The sequence below is a fragment of the Telmatherina bonti genome (genome assembly GCF_933228915.1).
Source record: "Telmatherina bonti genome assembly, chromosome: 4".
Taxonomy (NCBI): domain Eukaryota; kingdom Metazoa; phylum Chordata; class Actinopteri; order Atheriniformes; family Telmatherinidae; genus Telmatherina; species Telmatherina bonti.
This window is the reverse complement of record NC_136622.1, coordinates 22,434,860-22,452,782: the sequence shown is the minus strand read 5'-3', so window position 1 is coordinate 22,452,782 and position 17,923 is coordinate 22,434,860. Positions and strand designations below refer to the sequence as shown.

Sequence of the window (17,923 nt, the reverse complement as noted above, 5' to 3'; positions counted from 1 at the left end):
TACTGACTTGGAAGAAAAAGATTTCATCAAATTTAATCAAATATCTGTTAGAACATTTTTTTTATTTCAGCCTTTCAACTACTGAGATGCTTAATAATCTGTAACTCTTTCAGAGTTTTTGACTCAAACATTGTATCCTGCAGAGCTCAGTTCTGTTTTTTTTTTTTCTTTTTTGGTTTGTTTTTTCTTCAAATAGTTCCTGAAACACACCATGTCACCAAACCACCTCATGGTTTAAGCTTAAGGAGAAAACACATACACCACAAAAACCATCAGAATGAGTCTAGACATGCTTCTTTTTTCCTGTTGATCAGATTTCAACCATCACTCTTGATTGGGTTCAAAATTGATACCAATTGAAACTAATTGGATAAACGTGACGTGTTTACATGACAAATTTCATTCTCATTTAATCAAATAGTGATATTTTTAACAATGATCTAATTAATATTTTTTTTCAATAATGTCAGAATAATTTGTTGATCAAGTCAGAAGGGATTCATGTAGATGCAACTACTTCCTCTCTGTCTACACCTTCTGCCCCTCCTTGGGGTTGTTCCCCCATGTAAAATTTTCTAGATCTATCTTTCCCAGGTCTGGCCCAGACAGTGATACAGCACTTTGGGTGGAGTGGATAAATGACCAAGTATTTCATAAACCCCTCTGTGTCTGATCAATCTTTCCTAAACAAACACATATGCAGATTTTTGTCACGGTTATTGTATTACGTCACTTTATAGCTCCAGGTTGCTATAATCTGTATTGTATTGGTGGGAGGTTGGGTCCCAGGACACACTAGAATACAAATGATACACATACCAACATGAAGGCAAGCACAAATCCTGGAACAGTGTCTCACTCACAAAATGAACTTTAAGTTTACTTTCAGCAACAAAAAGAGCACAATGGTGGAAGCTGACGTGAAGCCAGTTTCTTCTTTAAGTAATGGCATTGAAAATGTTCCTCTGGTTTTTTACTTAGACACATTTTGCACACACAGAAAAAAAAAACCAATGCAGCTCAGTGAATTAAAATGAAAAAGAGCCTGTTGAATAGACGATCTTGCTTTATTCCCACGATACCAGTTGCTGTACCCTGTTGCCCAAGCAGAGATTCCCGTAGTTAAAAGGCCCTTTAATATGAAGGGTCGGTCCCTGTGCCAAGCTACCCCTCCTTCTTCAGCTACACCTTCCTCAAACTTCTAGAGGAACTGAACTCATGGAAGAACAGAAAAGTGTGTCAGCTGGCATTCTCCCAGTATACACATGACTGCAGACAACATGTCACAACATGTCACAATGATAACAAGTCAATCTGATAGAAATTGCTCATTGCATTGCAATATTCAGACAAAGGTAAGACATTAGAGCTCATTGCTTCTCAGTAAAAGGGCACAGTGTACATCTTGTTCAGAAAGGGGTGTTAGTTTCAAGCTGTCAAGCGAGATAGTTCTGCTGCTGCTCAGTTAGCTGTTGCGGCTCCCCACCTGTGCTACCTGCTTATCAGTCTTTCTGGGTCACTTACAAAACACAACATAATTCAACCCCTTTCATTGGTTCCCTTTATGGATGAAACTATTTCCTACCTACAAAAATATTTTTTTATGTCCTTTTTTAGTTTTCTTATTTTTATGTGTGATATAAACACAAACCAACAGTCCAAACCAAACAGAAAGTGCTCACCAATCTTTGTAAAACAAAACAAATCATGGTGTGTTTCATGGCTTTCAGTTGTAAGACAGGAAGTATCAACAGATGTCTGAAGCTTGGTGTCTCGGATCCTGCTCCGGCTTCTGGCTTGATCGTCACTCCAGCTCAAGATAATTTCTTCAAGAAAGTATTTGGCTTTCATCGTCCTCTAATTTGTTCCCTTTCATTATTGTGGTCTACCAGGAAGCAGACCTTCCTTTTATAATTGACTAAAATCAATCTTTGGATATCAGGGAGGTGAGGAGTAGGAGGACTGTGCAAGAATAAAAGGGGTCAACCCAGTGACGAAAAAGCCTGTCCCTGCAGAACCTTATTGTGAGGATGCAAAAAGCAACATAAACACGTCTGAATGCAAGGTCACACTTCAGTAATTCCTGCCTACCTACTCAGACCTGAGAATGAAGAACAGCGGGTTGTGAGGATGTTAACATCTCTGTTATTGTAATCTGAAGAGAATTTTTGTCAAACATCACCTATGCTCTCTCCAGTTCAGTATTTCGAAACTGAAAGCACAGAATTCTTCTTATTACACACAAACCAAGTTAAACATTATGAGCTTGTGTTAAATACAGCAGTACAGTATGTACCAGTGTGTGACTTCTCCTGCTTCTGTCACCCCCTCTCGCCTTTGCTGAGGCCCTTCTCTGACTGTTATGGAGGTTGGCAGATGTGCCCTGCAGCAGTTTTTGTTGGTAAGGTCTATTTTAAAACACAGATTTGTTCAGGCCTGTGTGTGTCTGCATGCTGCCTGTGGTCAATCCGTCCACTGACCCGTGCCAGCCCTCCTCTCACCTCCCTTCTCAGGACATGACAGGGGAGCGCAATCCCCCACAGCCACTTTTGTGCTTTCCCAACGCCCCACCTCACCCTCCGCCCACATCAGATGTGTTCAAATGTGAGTACCACCTGTCTGTCAGCCAGAGTCATGTTGCATCTAGCGAGAACTTAGTGTCACAAATTGAAGGGCTACTGGCCTCTGGTGGAGAGCAAGACATGTTCAGTACAGTGGAGGCCGCCACAGCTACTTGTGGCGTGCACAGCAAGACCAATGTAAGCAGCTACCCTACTGACATAACATTTTTGTCTTGATTTTTGTGATGCATAGGATGAGGAGAACACACTGAGCCATGCTGACAGGAGAAAAACCAACCTGGCCCAGAATGATAATGTTACACAGTTTTTCAGAATGGTTTGCATGTGTTTCTTCTGTATTTTGAGGTGGCCATGACAGGGCCACAGTGCAAGGGAGGGACCAGGAGAGGTGAGAAATGTACAAGGGAGTTCAATGCATAATGAAAAACTCTCCTCTGCTCTTTCCATCTGGATATCACTCGGAAGTCTTTTGAAAAAGAAGAGTGAATGGAGAGATTCAGGTAAAGGGAAAGACAGACATAATACTTGCACTCCCCTCTACTGTTTTTTTTTTTTTTTTTCCCGTCGCCATCAGTCAGATATTTAAATTACCCCCCCCAAATCAATTGCTGTTTTTTGATCATTTTTGTTGTAGCTTCACAGTGTGCTTTTTTTGGATGTGGATGTTTCTGACTGGCTGAAGTCCCATGGTGACGTGTCAGTAAGGAGAGAAGAGGATTGGCCCATGGGTGGTGCGAATGGGTCCAGGAGCCGGTCTCAGGATGGCGTGGCTGAGAGGTGGGCCTTGCAAGAGATGGTGGGGGTGTGGGTGAGGTGCGGGAGCAGCTGCACGGAGAGCCAGGGTGTTCGAAGATGCTGCGGCGGCCATTGCTGCGGCAACAGCCAAGGGGTTGGGCAAGAGCCCTGCACCCAGAGCTTTGGTGAGATCCTTAGAGAAGGTCAAAGAAGACTAAAAATGAAAAGGAAAGCAGAAAGACAAGAGAGGATTAGAATGATTTGTTCCACAAGGTCAACATATGAGCAGGAAACATATTTAGCTCTTTGTCAGACTCCTTTGATCTGTCATTATGCAGAAGTTTCTGTTTAGTTGAGTAAATATATTCAGGAAGAAGACACAGCCAAAAGCAGAACTGGTGGATTTTTTTAGGGATCAAATGAAATCCAAGGGCTTGCAGACCTCATGTTCTCAAGTATCATTGTTTATCTGAACGTTGGGTCTCAGGTTTGCTAACTTTGTCACAAGGAGCTACATTTCAGTTGTGTAACTTGTTACCGTCAGATCAGCTCCCCTGTGCTTCTTGTGTCGACTGAGGAGGGGGTTAGGCTTTCCCGCCATCCCGTCCCGGTGTCTTCGACTTGATATGTGCTGCAAATGCACACAAATGTAAAATATGTCAAATATTTCCATTTTCCTATTTTTTCTTGTAGACACTGTTTAATAATAATAATAACTACATTATATTTAGTTTTGCAATTCTGTCTTCTATTATTTTACTCCTATTGATCTACTATGTACAATTTATCCTACCTGTTTGAGTTGCAGTTCAGAGTTGACCCGCACATTGCAGATCTCACAGTGGAAGGTTCGTTCCTGAGTGTTGGGGTCCACTGGCCCCCCTCCCTGTTCTCCGCTAGGTTTTGGACCCAGGCGAGGATATGACTTGATTGGGCCCAGTCCACTTCGTGCCTCCAAGATAGTTTTATGTTTAGTACCTGCAGGTGGACACACACACACACACACACACACACACACACACACACACACACACACACACACACACACACACACACACAATAAACAACTGAAAATTCACATTGGCAATGCCACTAAGCAAGGTGAAATTACAAATTTAGGAGCTAATTTAAAAGAAAAATCTTTAACACAGTGGAGACAAATCACTATTTCATGCGAGTCAAAAAGCTTCCTCCTGTCTAAAGTAAAATCACACTGGATAGCATTTCCCTGTGGCTTCTACAAAACAATGACAGAACATTGGAGAATGATTGAAAAGAATATGTACTGTTAACTAATGCGGAACATTCAAACTGCTTGTTTCTACCTAAAGTTGCAAAGCAAAGCTTTCACCACCAGAGGACAGTAGCCACACAGTTATGTTGGTGATGATGGAGGAAATTGAAAATGCTTCTGGCTGCAGGATAAGGTAATATATGAAATCTAACACGTGTGCCTACACCAGTGACATATTTATAATGTTCATTGTCAATAATTTTTTGTAGTAATGTGAAAATTTGTACAGTATTTTTTTTAAAAGTTCAGATTCAAGTTATGCCTGGTCTTAGATGGATTTGTTTCTGGCATTTTTAAAGTACAATCTTACAAAATAATCATGTGATTAAAAAGCAGTGTTATACAGGCTAATGGAAATATATAAAGATATTTCAAAATCTGATTTTATTTGGATTAATGCAACGCCGAATGTACCTGATGTCATCATCTCTCTGGTTCTGCAGCTACTCTGACTGTCAAACATTAGTACTGCTGATTAATTAAATTGGACATTTTGTTCAATGTAATGTCAATGTAGCTCAAATAAACAAATTTGCTTTTTGAACATACAGCCATTGAAAGAAAAAGGCAAATTTGTGTGTGGACTATGACCCCTAAACAATCTGATCTGCCAAACTCCACCTGGTTTTGATTCAAACACCAGTATTTTTATACAAATCTCTCATTATAAGGTATTATTTACAAATGACAATGAGTATAAAGTGTTCTTGCACACAGCATATCATTAAGTGTTCCAGCTTATTTTGCTCTCGTTGGAGAAGTCATCTTCCCTCAACTCCATTTTCCTGCTGTGCCTCTATGCACTCAAAGAAAAGCATCCCACTGTCATTGGATCTGACTTTGAGATATGAATTTGAGTCACTCTAAAATCCCTTTGAACAGAGCTAAGGTTACGGGGGGGGGGAAAAATCATTGGAGTGGGGTGGATTCCGGGGAGCATGGAGGCTTCACTGGGGGAGAAAGGGACAGGAATGACAGGTTTTGCTTGTGGCCAAAAATGTGCTCTTTGTTCTATTTTGGTCTGGAAATGGATGCTGGCCTGTTTTGTCTTTGTAAGTTTGACTCTAGTATAAACTTACAAGTGGACAACTAACAATTAAACATTAAAAATAGGGGTTGGGCTCACAGGAAACTAAGTATTGAAGTGTAATGAGTTAAACCACATTTACACGTTTTTCTTATATAATGTGTTTTTGGCATTTAATTCAACATCATGCATACTGTTCATGTCTCGCTGTCTGCAGGACATATGGTTTTATTTTTAAACCCTGCAAACATGCACAGTTTTTATTTTGAAAATGATTAAGGCTGATCATTTCCAGATTTCTTTCCTCATAGAATTTCAGCTGTTTCTATTAATCATCTAGGATTTGAATTTTTGAGCCAATGAGCTGACAACAGGCTGTGACCCTAGATCATGCTTAAAAGCTGTAATATACTGTGTGTGATCTCTTTGTTTACACCCTTACATGTGTACTTACATGATACACAGTGAAGTAAACAGTGCAGTGGTAGGCAGATGCAACACAAACGCATCAAGGTGTCATGAAATATGAACAATTATTCAGAGCAGAAAGATGGGATGTCAAAAACACTTACAGAGGTTAATCTTGTCATAATGATGATAGCGCCTGCACTACTATTGATTACTTATTGTTATGAGGTATTTCTTGTCCTCTTACTGGCCAAGCTAGCTTAGACTGATCATTCAAGGCAAGTAAAATACTATTACACCAATCAGACATTATTTCTAGGGCGGTGTGGTGGTTAGCATTGTGGCCTCACAGCAAGAAGGTCACTAGTTCAAGTTTTGGCTGGAAGGAGTTTGAACAATGGTCTTCCTGTGTGGAGTTTGTATGTACTTCCTGTATATGTAGGGTTTCTCTCTTGGTACTCTAGCTTTGTCCCACTGTCCAAAATTGTGTAACTGTAAATTCTCCCTGTGAGTGGTTGTCTCTGGACTAGTGAACTGTCCAGGGTGTACCCTGCCTCTTGCCTGCTAAACGCTGGATAGACCCTGCCCACTGGAACCCTAAGTAGTGTCGAAAAAAGATAAATGAGTCAGGTCAATTTTGTGTGTTGTGTGTGTATATATAATCAAGCAGATACAAACAGTCCTTGGGCACTATGAGCAGAATGTCAGAAAGAACTAACTTTTGGCAGGTCAGAAAAGCATTAAAAAAGCCAGGAAGCACCTAAGGGGTATTTGCACATTGAGAAAGTGTCGTCATGTGTAAAAAGCTGCCTGGCAGAAAGTTTGAGTTGTTATTGTGGTGAGCTCAACCACATGAAAGCCATTTTATATTTCTTCTATTGCCTTGGTTAAATCCCTCATACAGTGGTCACACGTCTCAGCCACTCCCTTTTGAAAAAAATATAAAATGCAGGGTTTCAGGTTGAGGAGCAGATTTTCCATGCTGCTTGCTGGTAATTTTACTAAACACATTATGATCACGGTTTTTAAGGAGAAAACAAAGGAACGATGTCTTCTAATAGAGTATGGAGTAGAGTCTTCTGTGCTAGCAGTTTGTGGTATTGTGAGCATACAACAAAAGGTTAGGCACTTTGACATCACCCTTGAAATCAGGAGAGCAGTACTTTGTTACAGAGGCCAGACAAGTCAGTGTCAAACAGATCATTTATCTGCTGATCAGTGTTCCTTTGAGTGTCCTGTGCTGTGTCGCACTCAACCTGAGACTCTCCAGGCATTTTTGGATCGCAGGTTCACATATAGGCTACTACTGAGAATATTGTTGGATGTATTTGTGTTAAGTCATTGTGTGGATGTTCAGCTATTAGGAGATAAAATAACACAGATCATAAATTATGTTGACAATATATCAGATTTACCTAAACAAACACTGTAATTTGGTTCTGATTTTGCAATGTGATATTAACAAACCTGCAAAAATGCTACACACTGCATAAGACGCTGTTACCACCATACTGCAACAACCCACAAGTTATACTTCAAAAGTTTTAAACTGTGTGAGGGTTTCAGTAAATCTATCTTCTCAACTTGATTTATATGGTTTGTCTCTTGTTTTACGGCATTAAAAATGGGTCTCATTAAAAACAAATGTAAATGTCTAAGTTGTTTTTTATTAGATTTTAGAAAGCGACAGAAACATATTTAGAGGCATCTGCGTGTGTCTTTCTTGGCGAAGGTCCTAAACACACAGGATGTGATTCGTTTTTCACATTACCAACATAAACAGTGTGGTTTAAACAAACAAAGAGGAATCTGCAAAAATGTGGGAGAAGCCTCCAGAAACTCAGATTTCATGTACACAAAATCTGAGGGGAATTACATCACAGTTTCTGCGGGGTGTGAGTGAATTATTAGAAAAATAAAGCTCACAGAACACTAACCTTTATTGTGGGCCTCTAGCTGTGACAAGGAGTTGACAGCCACCTTGCACAGTGAGCAGTACAGCAGCTTTTTGGCCTTGTCCTCTTCTGTCTCTGGGTTGGATGGGCTGCTGGAGGCCGAGGTTCCAGCAGCTCCTGAAACTGAGGGTCCAGATCCAGGCTGCTCAGTGTTACCACTGCCACAGCCTGGGGAGGAGGAGGACGGGGGGATCAGTGGGGGAGTTGGAGTGGGAAGAAGAGGGCACGCTGGTGGCACAGGGGAGTCCATAGGTGGGGTGGGTGGAGTCGGTAATGGAGGAAGGGGCCCCGGGGCCAGTAGAGGCCCATTTAGCTGTGATAGAGGCCCTGTTTCATCTAGAAAACAAAAGTAAAAAAAAAAAAAAATATATATATATATATATATATATATATATATATATATATATATATATATATATATATATATATATATATATATATATAAAACAACTGAATAATAATAAAAATGTTCATTTGTTTCACAGAGCATATATTTAAAAAGAGAAACAGTAACTTGCTTTATTACTGACTTTACTGTTTAAGCACAGTTCCCCTGGAAATGCAGCGCTGTCAGATTTAACCACATCGTTAACCACTCCCAGTTGAACACAGAAGGGAAGATCAGACAAACCAACATTAATTGCTTACATTCAAAAGTTCTTTCTCATTTCAATGCTGAAGGTTACAATTGTAAACAGTGCTTTAAATCTAAATTACACACCATATGGATGAGAGAAGGAAAAGGCTTGACCACTGTGGGTAAAGGGAGCGGCATGTGCTTAATATGTTTGAAGTCTTGATCTATCACTGATGTGGTCTCGTTGTATTGAAATGTGTCTAAATGGATGAAAAAGGGACACCTCAGTCTGTTCTGACTCCTGTCCATAAACCTGTTGTTATTGGCTGTGTTTGAAGCAGTATTGGAACTGGCTTGGTCAGTCAATGAATCTAACTTTTTTTTCACACTGCACATTCTCCAGTGTGTTTTGCTTATCAACCATGTATTTGAATATACTGTTTTCTTAATCACATAACATGTTCATGCTTATATTTCCAGACATGTGTTTCTGGTCAACCACTCCCATGAGCAAGGCCTTTGGTATTCACTAAATGGTGAGTGTAGGCTACAAAAAAAAAGACCCCTCTAAATTTGGGTGGAGTATGCAGAATTCCCCCCAAAGCAGCTAGGCAAGGGATGTCTCTCTCCAAACTCCAATAAACATCGTGCCAAAGACAGGCAGCAGAAAAATCTTGCTAGATTGTGTTGTTAAAAACTGTAAATTTTCTAGTATGTAAGTAAATGTTGACATTGAGGGCTGCATCTATTAAGATCTCAATTTACATGTAGTAATTTGGGTGTGCAATCTAGAATTTTGCACATGGTTTGTTGGTGATTTACTAAGAGTGAATGAGTAAATGGTGGCAGGTGCAAATGTACTAATGACACCCCATTTAAATGAGGGTTTTGCGTGTTTTATGGTTTGGGGCATGGCGACTTTGGAGAGAAAAGGGTGAAAAGATGTGTTGAACATGTTGGTTGATAAAGCCAACATGACCTACAGCAAAGAAATTTGACTGCCACAGAAAAAAACACTATATGTCAGCAAGTTTGTGAATAAGTTTATGCTGTCTGCAAAACAATGCATCAGTGGCTAAAGTTAAAAGATTGTATAAAGACATTAGAAGGTGAACAAAACAAATTTTGGCATATTATAAAACATCTGCAAATAAAAGAGGTGAGGGGGTTTGTACTGTCACTTAAAAAAATATTAAACATGAATGAATATGACACAGTATCTCGTTTCTAACGTAGGACTAATTTATTTTTTACTAAGGATTTCATAAACTGAGCCATTTTCTTCCCCAACACGCAAACGTGCAAATGAACATGCCATAATGCATATTGATTGCAACAGATGTACTAGCTGAATGCAGACTCTCTATTTTGCATCTTCAAAAGAAGAAACCCTTGGTGAACACTGTTAGTAAATCAGTTTGTTTTGTTGTTGTTGTTTCTTGTATATGCAAAGCCATTGCACTGGCAAAGCTTTAGTAGACCTGGCCCATAATGCTCAATTTCCATGTATGGGTTCAAAGATATAGTATAATTATGTCACATGACTGCTTCTGTAATATATTTATATTTCAGTCCACACTGAGCTGACTGAATGATAATTTGTGTGTTCTGGACTTGTGACTGCTTTGCATCATTTCTAAATCAGATGCCAATGCGAGTGCTTTCCATTCCACTGCTCTCCAAGATCCAAATTCCTTTTCTTTGCATATTGGAAGTTTCCAACTGCAGAGCTGCAAAACAGCCCGCTGCATTGAACATTTGTCAAACAGATGTTCGATTAAAAAGAATAAAAGAAGAAGAGGTCTTACTTTGATTCTATTGTATGTGGCACAGAGGAGCCTATTAAGCAGTCCTAGATCAAAGTGATGTTGGACAGTACATGCACTTTGGAAAGATTTATGACTCATAATATGCCTACTTTGTCTGCACATTGACTGAGTTAGTTAAAATGAACATACAGCTTGTGCTTGTAATTGCAAGAGGATGTTGATTAGTTTTACCTCCACATGGAAATGTATACATGCCTGTGACTTCCTGACGGTGCAGAGAAACAAACCCTGCGTCCACTACACAACACATGGTTTGTGTTAAAAGTGGAAGGCCAAATAGTAACAAGGCTTATTATAATCCATGACATCCTGGAGGTCTGAGATACTAAACCAACATCCACCCACAGATTTATCTATATGTCTTCTTTATAAAACACGCTCAGCTTGAGTGAAGCCCTTTTAGGTCTGTGTAGCCACATAAATTTCACATAAGTTGTTTCTTTTTGTCATATCTACTGACAGTGAAAAGCATGAAAGATTGATTTGACACTATATCTTCACGGAATAGTACGGATAAAGTGCTGTTTCTTTTTCTACGTTGTCAGAGTTACTTGACTCTCTCAAAAGTCTGGATATTCTATGAGTCTAATTAATCATTGACAAAGCAGTTCAGTGACCTTCCCCTGTGCTTGCTGACCTCATAGCTAAATAGAAGAAGGTATTATTCACGGGGAGAGGTCAGCACGGCTAGATAACTCAATCCAGATGCTTTACACCGTGGCCTGGTGTGTCTGTATTGGCTTAATCCACTTCAGGAAATTAAAACTATGTATAGTATACTCACCAAGGCGAACAATTTTGCTGTTCAGTTATAGTATTTATTTTAGACTAATTTACCACAAGGATGTGTTTTCAGCAACAGTCTCGCTCAATGCTGTTGTCACGCTTATTTTGTCTGATGCAGGTTGTCAGAAATACAAATAATTCACTAGGGCACAGTGGTAAACATTACATTAAGTGGTACCAACACAAACCAGTGTTTTTCATTATAAGTAAAATGATCCAATTGGACTTGGAGCCAAAACAAAATTAAGGTTTTCTGTTGTATATAAGGTATAGTATGAATCTTGTGAGGGACATTATTACATGTTGCATATGTTTAATCTTAAAAGTGTAAGAGAGAGAGAGAGGAGGAGAGAGAGAGAGAGGAAGAGACTATAAGGGAAAGGGATGCTGTCTGTACCTGCCACCAATGCCTCTACCATACTGATCTTAATGATTTAAGAGATGCGAAACTCAATGCTGGCTGTGCATTCATAATGCATTTGCAGCATTTTCTCAGTCTGGTGTGTATTTGAACCCACACACCTGCCCTGCCAGGTAAATAGTGTTTATTAATAAGTGTTTTCTGAGATAGATTCTGTCAAATAAACCATTGCAGAGACAAAAATGTGACAAATTTAAACCCTGAGACCATCAATAAACACAGCAAGAAAAGTCTGTCAGCTCTGTGAAATCTGATCCCACAGTCAGCTCGCAGCCATGCAACCCAAGCCCTCGCATGAAAGTCATCTGTTTAATTGACCTTGGGTGTGTGCAGGCCTGTGAGTGTTTGCGTGGACTAAAGAGTGCTATAATACCAGGGTGGTTTTAACTGGGCCATTCATTTAAGCAGGGGTGTCAGACAGCAGAGGGATGGAAAGGAAGGGAAGGAGGGAGAGAAGGGGAGAGTTTACTCCAATATAACAGCAGCCTCTCCATCTACCACTGCTGTAGCCAAACCCTCATCTCACCAGTCCAAATCCCCCACAGCCAAGGACCTCCTTTTTGGGGGGACAACACTAACCACAAGCCTTTGAGGGTTGTAAAACCTATGACCTGCTCAGAGAGCCGTGAGGTTGAACAGGCAGCAGTTAAATAGTATGCCATAACTACCAACAGTTTCAGCCCTCAGCAAGGTCTCAATGTGACATGTTTACAGTCATCACTTCTCACTGCATTTGATATGTTAATGAAGAATGATAGAGCATACAAACCCAAGGTCATAATGCCAATGATAAACTGGGTTGCTACTGCATTATCGCTTAATGTCTAAATAGAATCAAGAATAAACAAAAACATTTACAGGAAAAAAAAATCTTGCGTCACTGTGTTTTGTTTCCACTGCTGGAAAGTCATTCCTTCTTCTGTATGCTCCTCAGGCCTGCCCGCACTGCTTACATGATTTTTGTGTGCAATCCAATGTGTGTTTGTCATGTTCATAGTAACTGCCCCACAGCAAGCTTTGTAGCAAGACAGTGTCGCCCCCCTCCAGACAATCCTTCCCCACTTGAAAAAATGCACAGCTGCAGGCTCCAGAGATCTGTCCCCCTACCATGGAGCTGAGGATCATACTGAGGACACACACACACTAAAATACACACATAATCACAAGCAAGAAATGCGTTCTGCACAATCAGGAAGAGGCAAGGTTCCAGGGTCAAGAGAAAAAGACTTGGATGGAGAAAGGCATTCATTCACATGTTTCTACTTTCAGATCTCTATCATGGCAGCCATTGTTTGACCCTTTATGCTCTTGGTCTCAGAATGTCTGACTAAGGCAGACTGATCTGGGGTTGATTCCTCCAATCCCCTTTCAGGAAATAAAGTATGAAGGGCAGAAACTCATACTTTTCTGGGACCAGCAAGAAAAGAAGTTTGGACCTGTCGTGAGAGAAATGACAGAAACGTAAGGTGACTACTCGGGCATGTCAACCTCTATTGGACCTGAGTTTTAGCTTTTTCTTTTGAAATGTTTGCTCTTTGGCCTCTCATCAATAAGGAGCAAATGTCTGGTAAACAGTCTGTCACAGAAACCTTTGCAAATGTCACCAAAACATGGTGCGTCTATTCTGCCTGATGTTTGATCCAAACAATGTAGTTGGGACACTGAGTGAATGGAAATTTCTATGTGGAGAAGGGAGAAGGGCAAAAGCACACAATACCTAAATGTAGCTTTAATTAAAAGGATGAGCCAGACAGGGAAAGCTGTTGTAAGAGCTAAAGATATGCCAAAGAAGTGAGCATGTGGTACCTTGGATCCTTTCTAACTAGTAAATTAATCTGCTGACAGTGAATTATTTTTCATTAAAGTAAGATCAGCTGTCTTCTTTGTCCTCTCTGATGATGGATTATATTCAGGTCCATCAGACTCTTCCCCAGTGGTGTCATCTTTATTTTTTCTTCACAAGTCTTAGCACTCATTACCACCAACTGGATACTTGGGCAATGAGGTCTATTGTGATTCTATTGCAAATCGTATGGCTTTCGAGAGTTCACAAAGAAACAAACACACACAAACGCACTACGCACATACAATATTCCAAGACAGCCATTGCAGTGCCATGCTCTGTGCAAATTCTCTTGTGTTTTTTAGATTATTGGAATGCAGTCATAATTCATACCACTTTACCGGTTTTGATCAATTTTGCTAATCCCTTTCTCAAGCACAGTTCATTATTTTGATATTTCAGCTTGAATTTAATCCAAGTTTAAAAACGAAAGGGGAAATTGCACTTAATGTCACTGAATGAAGATAACTTCTTCATTGTTGATTTGCAATACATTTAAACTGTCATTACTATTGCTTTTGGTAATCACCCATCAGTTATGTCATGGCCATCCTCTGTAGTATATGAGACATTGTCGATGCAGCTGCATCAGACCACACAGGGAGTGTTTGTCTCTGAACAAGTTTCTCACAAGAACAACAGTGCACCAGAAAGCTGCCATGATTGGAATCTTTTGGTATTTTTGCATATTTTCCATTTTATTTTCTAGCAAAACCATAAACTCCTCCTCAACATCCTGTGTAGGGGGACATGATTTTTTTGTTGTTTTCTCACCCGCTTTGCTTGGTTCACTGTCTTGGCCAATACCAGGGGCTCCGGGAGGAGATGGGGAAGAGGTCTGGGGCAGAGATTGAGGCTTTTCCCCCTCCTGAGGGCGACTCTTGGATGTCTCAATACCTTTTACTCTCCTGGCATGTCGGTTTCCTTTGTAATGGGCCTCTGCCTGGTTCTAAGGAAAAGATAAAAAAAGAAGTTTATGTTGCACATATTCAATTAATGCCAGCAGGCAGATTAGATTCTCTGTGACACCTGCACATACATGCATGTGATTATGATAGCACGTTATTCAATCTACTCTGGGCACTCATTCTGAAGTCATGACAGACAGCCAGCAGGTTAGCAGTGAAGATAGATTACAAGCTAGATAGTACAACAGGACAAAGAAAATGGTACAATGAGCAATTTGGATGGCAAGACAATGTGATGTAAGTAATAAACTTATAGAGAGTAAACATAATTGATGTCATAAGCGATTAATGGCAGAATTTAAACCCACCTCGAGGCAATCAGATGGTTCTTAGGACTGTTAAAAAATTCTTTGCATAACCTAAACCTTTTAATATTTTTCTCTTGGAATCATTTCTGGGTCTTCAAGGTTTAAGGGTGTCATTCCCAACAATCAAGTTTTCAGTTTCTATAAGGAATTCATGTGAGGATACTGGCTGGACCATTCCAGTGATACAAATATCACCAGTAGTGATCCTGTTTGTTATGTTTGCTGTTTGGGATTTTCAATCTAAGAACCTGGATGTGATCTTTCTTTTTTTCCCCACACAAAGGAAACTTTTTCATGATAATAAAACATCACATGCATAAAAAATTGCATAACTATAACAAATATTGGACTATTAACATTTTCTGTAACGTAAACTTCACATAACATATAACCTTGATAGCATTAAACTTTTATTATAACAGCCATTCTGACAGACGTGCATGAGGAGTCAAATTTCTGCCTGTAGGGTCCAACAATTCATCCCTGACACTACTATCCTTTCTGAAACATAAACACATAATGATAACGTGGCAACTTATCATTGTGGGCTGGCATATGTCAGTTCTTATAATAAAAGTTATGTTTTTATAAGCAGCTGTCTGGATGCAGTCAAGCTTTTGCACAATATCTGACTTCATGACTTGCTTTTGGTTGGTCAAACTGTAAGTATACATGAAACCAGGCAGAAAGGTCCCTGTCTGTAAAATCTCAGAGTCTAGATAAAAGAACTGGCTCTGTGAGCATGGTGGGAGGGGGTGGGGGTTGAAGAGGAAGATCATCTTGCATTCAATAAAAAAAAAAGGAAAGAAAATGGTGCAGCGATCTATTACAGAAGCCCGCGAGTCTAATCTCATGATGACAGGTTAGCTACAAGCTAATGTGTTTGTTCAGAGTCATTTGTCAAGAGACTACCGGGACATCACGGCTGTCTTTCTCATGCCTGCGTCTGCACAGAGGTATGTGAGTCAGGGACAAAGTGGTGGATGAGATGTAGGCTTGCTATACTGAGCTGTCGCCAAAAGTCTGGCTTCACAGTATAGTGTCTATTAAACAAGTATACACAATATCCTGTGCACACCGTGTAAGGCAAATGTACATAACACCATTTGCCATTAGTGCATCCAGTTAATCTCTCCACAGTTTATGTGATCCTCTATGAAAAGCACATATAGTCCCCTTGCTTATACAGACACATTATGACAATGCTGCACTTGACTTCACAAGTACTCAAATGTGCCTTCAGATATGTTGTAATGATCATTTATTTATACCAAGGGAGCAATAATGTAGACATTCATTTCCTTAGAGACTGAATTACAGCTATTTGCCAAAAACAAACATCTTGATGATTAGTTGACAGCTGCCACGTGTTGGAAAGCTTGGACATTGTGATTGACACTTCGGACATTATACTGACCACAGACTCAAGTGTGGAGATAGTCTGGCCTGGCAAAGCAGGCAGGGGTTCATGAGTAAGGTTACTGAGCTCAGTTGGTTATGTTTGCTTTATGCTGTTCTACGTGTGTGATGGCATCTCTGACATGAGCTGTCATGATGAATCTTAAGGATCTGCTGGAGTGAGTGAAAGGATCACATGCTTCTTGTAAATCATGATGATAACTGTTCTTTGTCGAAGGGAGCTTTAAGGAACCGTCCCAGCATTGTCTGCAGATTAACATTGAGAGTGGAGCAGAGGGAAATGGGGGCTGTGGAGTGCTGAGAGAGGCGTGATCCCTTAGATGAAGAAGGGAATGCGGGGAGATAGATGGGTATATTATAGAGTGTTGCAAAACGGCCACAGAAGCTCTATTAAACTCCTCTACCAAGCCAAGGGGATCAACTACTGGCACCTGAGTGTCACTATGAGGTCTAGGATAGACATGGGGGAGGGAGAATGAAGGAAAGATGAGGCACACATTGTGACTGACTGAGGGACCAGAGAAAGTGTTTTAAATGGCAGCACTGAGATAGAAGTGATTATAAAAGAGAAAAAACTTTAGAAAGAGGGAAAGATGCATCACATTAGTCTGTGATAACTAAGTTTTAATATGCTGAGGTTTAAACTAAACTGGTGACTTGTCATTCGAATAGGAAAGCTGTAATGTTGAAACATGGCCACTGCGGAGATGGGGCTTTACAGGGGAAAAAGGAAGAAAAAGTGTCGGACATAATGCACAAATAACAGGCTGAGAGAAACCTGCTGAAAAAAGGAGGGAGTGAGCAGTGATGAAGCAGGGACAAAAGTAAGAGATTTATATCAGCCCTTTCTGCTGCAGCTGTGACGGCAGTCAGTGCAGCTCCACAGAGATGGGATGTCACTAATGCAGCATGCCACCAAGGTTATTCTATATAAACCACTATTTAGCACCTTACACCACCACGTCGTGCACTGAAGACTGGGCTCGAAACCTCCCCATGTTGTCTGTTCCTGACCTTCCTTCCCCTGTGCCCTTTCTACCAGATTCCCAAGATGCACTGGGCTGTCAGACCCAGACACTAATCCATGCCCTTGACGAACGCATCTTATAATAAGTAGTGGCAGGCAATTTTAAGCATTTCGACGCTGTAAATAATGCAGCATGAGAGAGGAAGACAAATAGAAAGATGGGGAGGAGGGAGGAAGAGACAGGGAAAGAAAAAGGCATAGAGGAGAAATGAACAAGGAGGACAAATGAAGTGCTGTAAAAAGATCTGGAAAATGAGGGAATGAGGATGGCGTGTGAGCAGGAAGCTCACAGAAATTTTTTTTTTTTGTTTGTTTTTTTTTTTTTTTAGTCCAATCAAAACCTTTTTTGACCTAACAACAGCATCTATTCTTTCCTCAGAAAAGACAGCAAATTCGGCTGTCTTCTTTGTGTTGTTCATTCTATTATTTTCATCCATGAAATATTCATCTTTGCATGAAAAAAAAAACAGGATGGGAAGTTATTCTATTGCAATGAGGAGTTTGTTTTTTCCCCAAGAAAGCATGAAGAGAGAAACTGTTCACAGCTGGAGGTTCAATGTTGTTGATATGCTGCAGTATGTCTTTTTTCATTTTGTATAAACTAGAGATGAAGTAACAGCAGAAAGCTGGTGTTGTCAGGCTCATCATAATCGGGTTGATTTGCAAGTTTGAAAGCTTTAAATGAACATTACAGAAAGAATAAATACTTATAACTGCATAAGGATTATTCTTTTTATATTTGTT

General features: G+C 40.1%; 1 protein-coding gene across 3 annotated transcripts in view; it reads right to left on the bottom strand.

Moving 5' to 3' along the window:
- Positions 1 to 3,279: 3,279 nt before the first annotated feature.
- Positions 3,280 to 17,923, bottom strand: part of znf385a (zinc finger protein 385A) — a gene marked incomplete at its 3' end in the record, with an annotated part of 56,816 nt that continues 42,172 nt past the window's right edge. For all 3 annotated transcript variants that reach the window (XM_079238678.1, XM_079238677.1, XM_079238679.1), the window contains 5 exons: positions 14,232 to 14,406; positions 7,984 to 8,337; positions 4,111 to 4,295; positions 3,856 to 3,948; positions 3,280 to 3,531 (listed from right to left, as the gene is read on the bottom strand). In XM_079238678.1, the coding sequence (XP_079094804.1) occupies positions 3,280 to 3,531; positions 3,856 to 3,948; positions 4,111 to 4,295; positions 7,984 to 8,337; positions 14,232 to 14,406 (1,059 nt within the window). The remainder of the gene's footprint in view (positions 3,532 to 3,855; positions 3,949 to 4,110; positions 4,296 to 7,983; positions 8,338 to 14,231; positions 14,407 to 17,923) is intronic.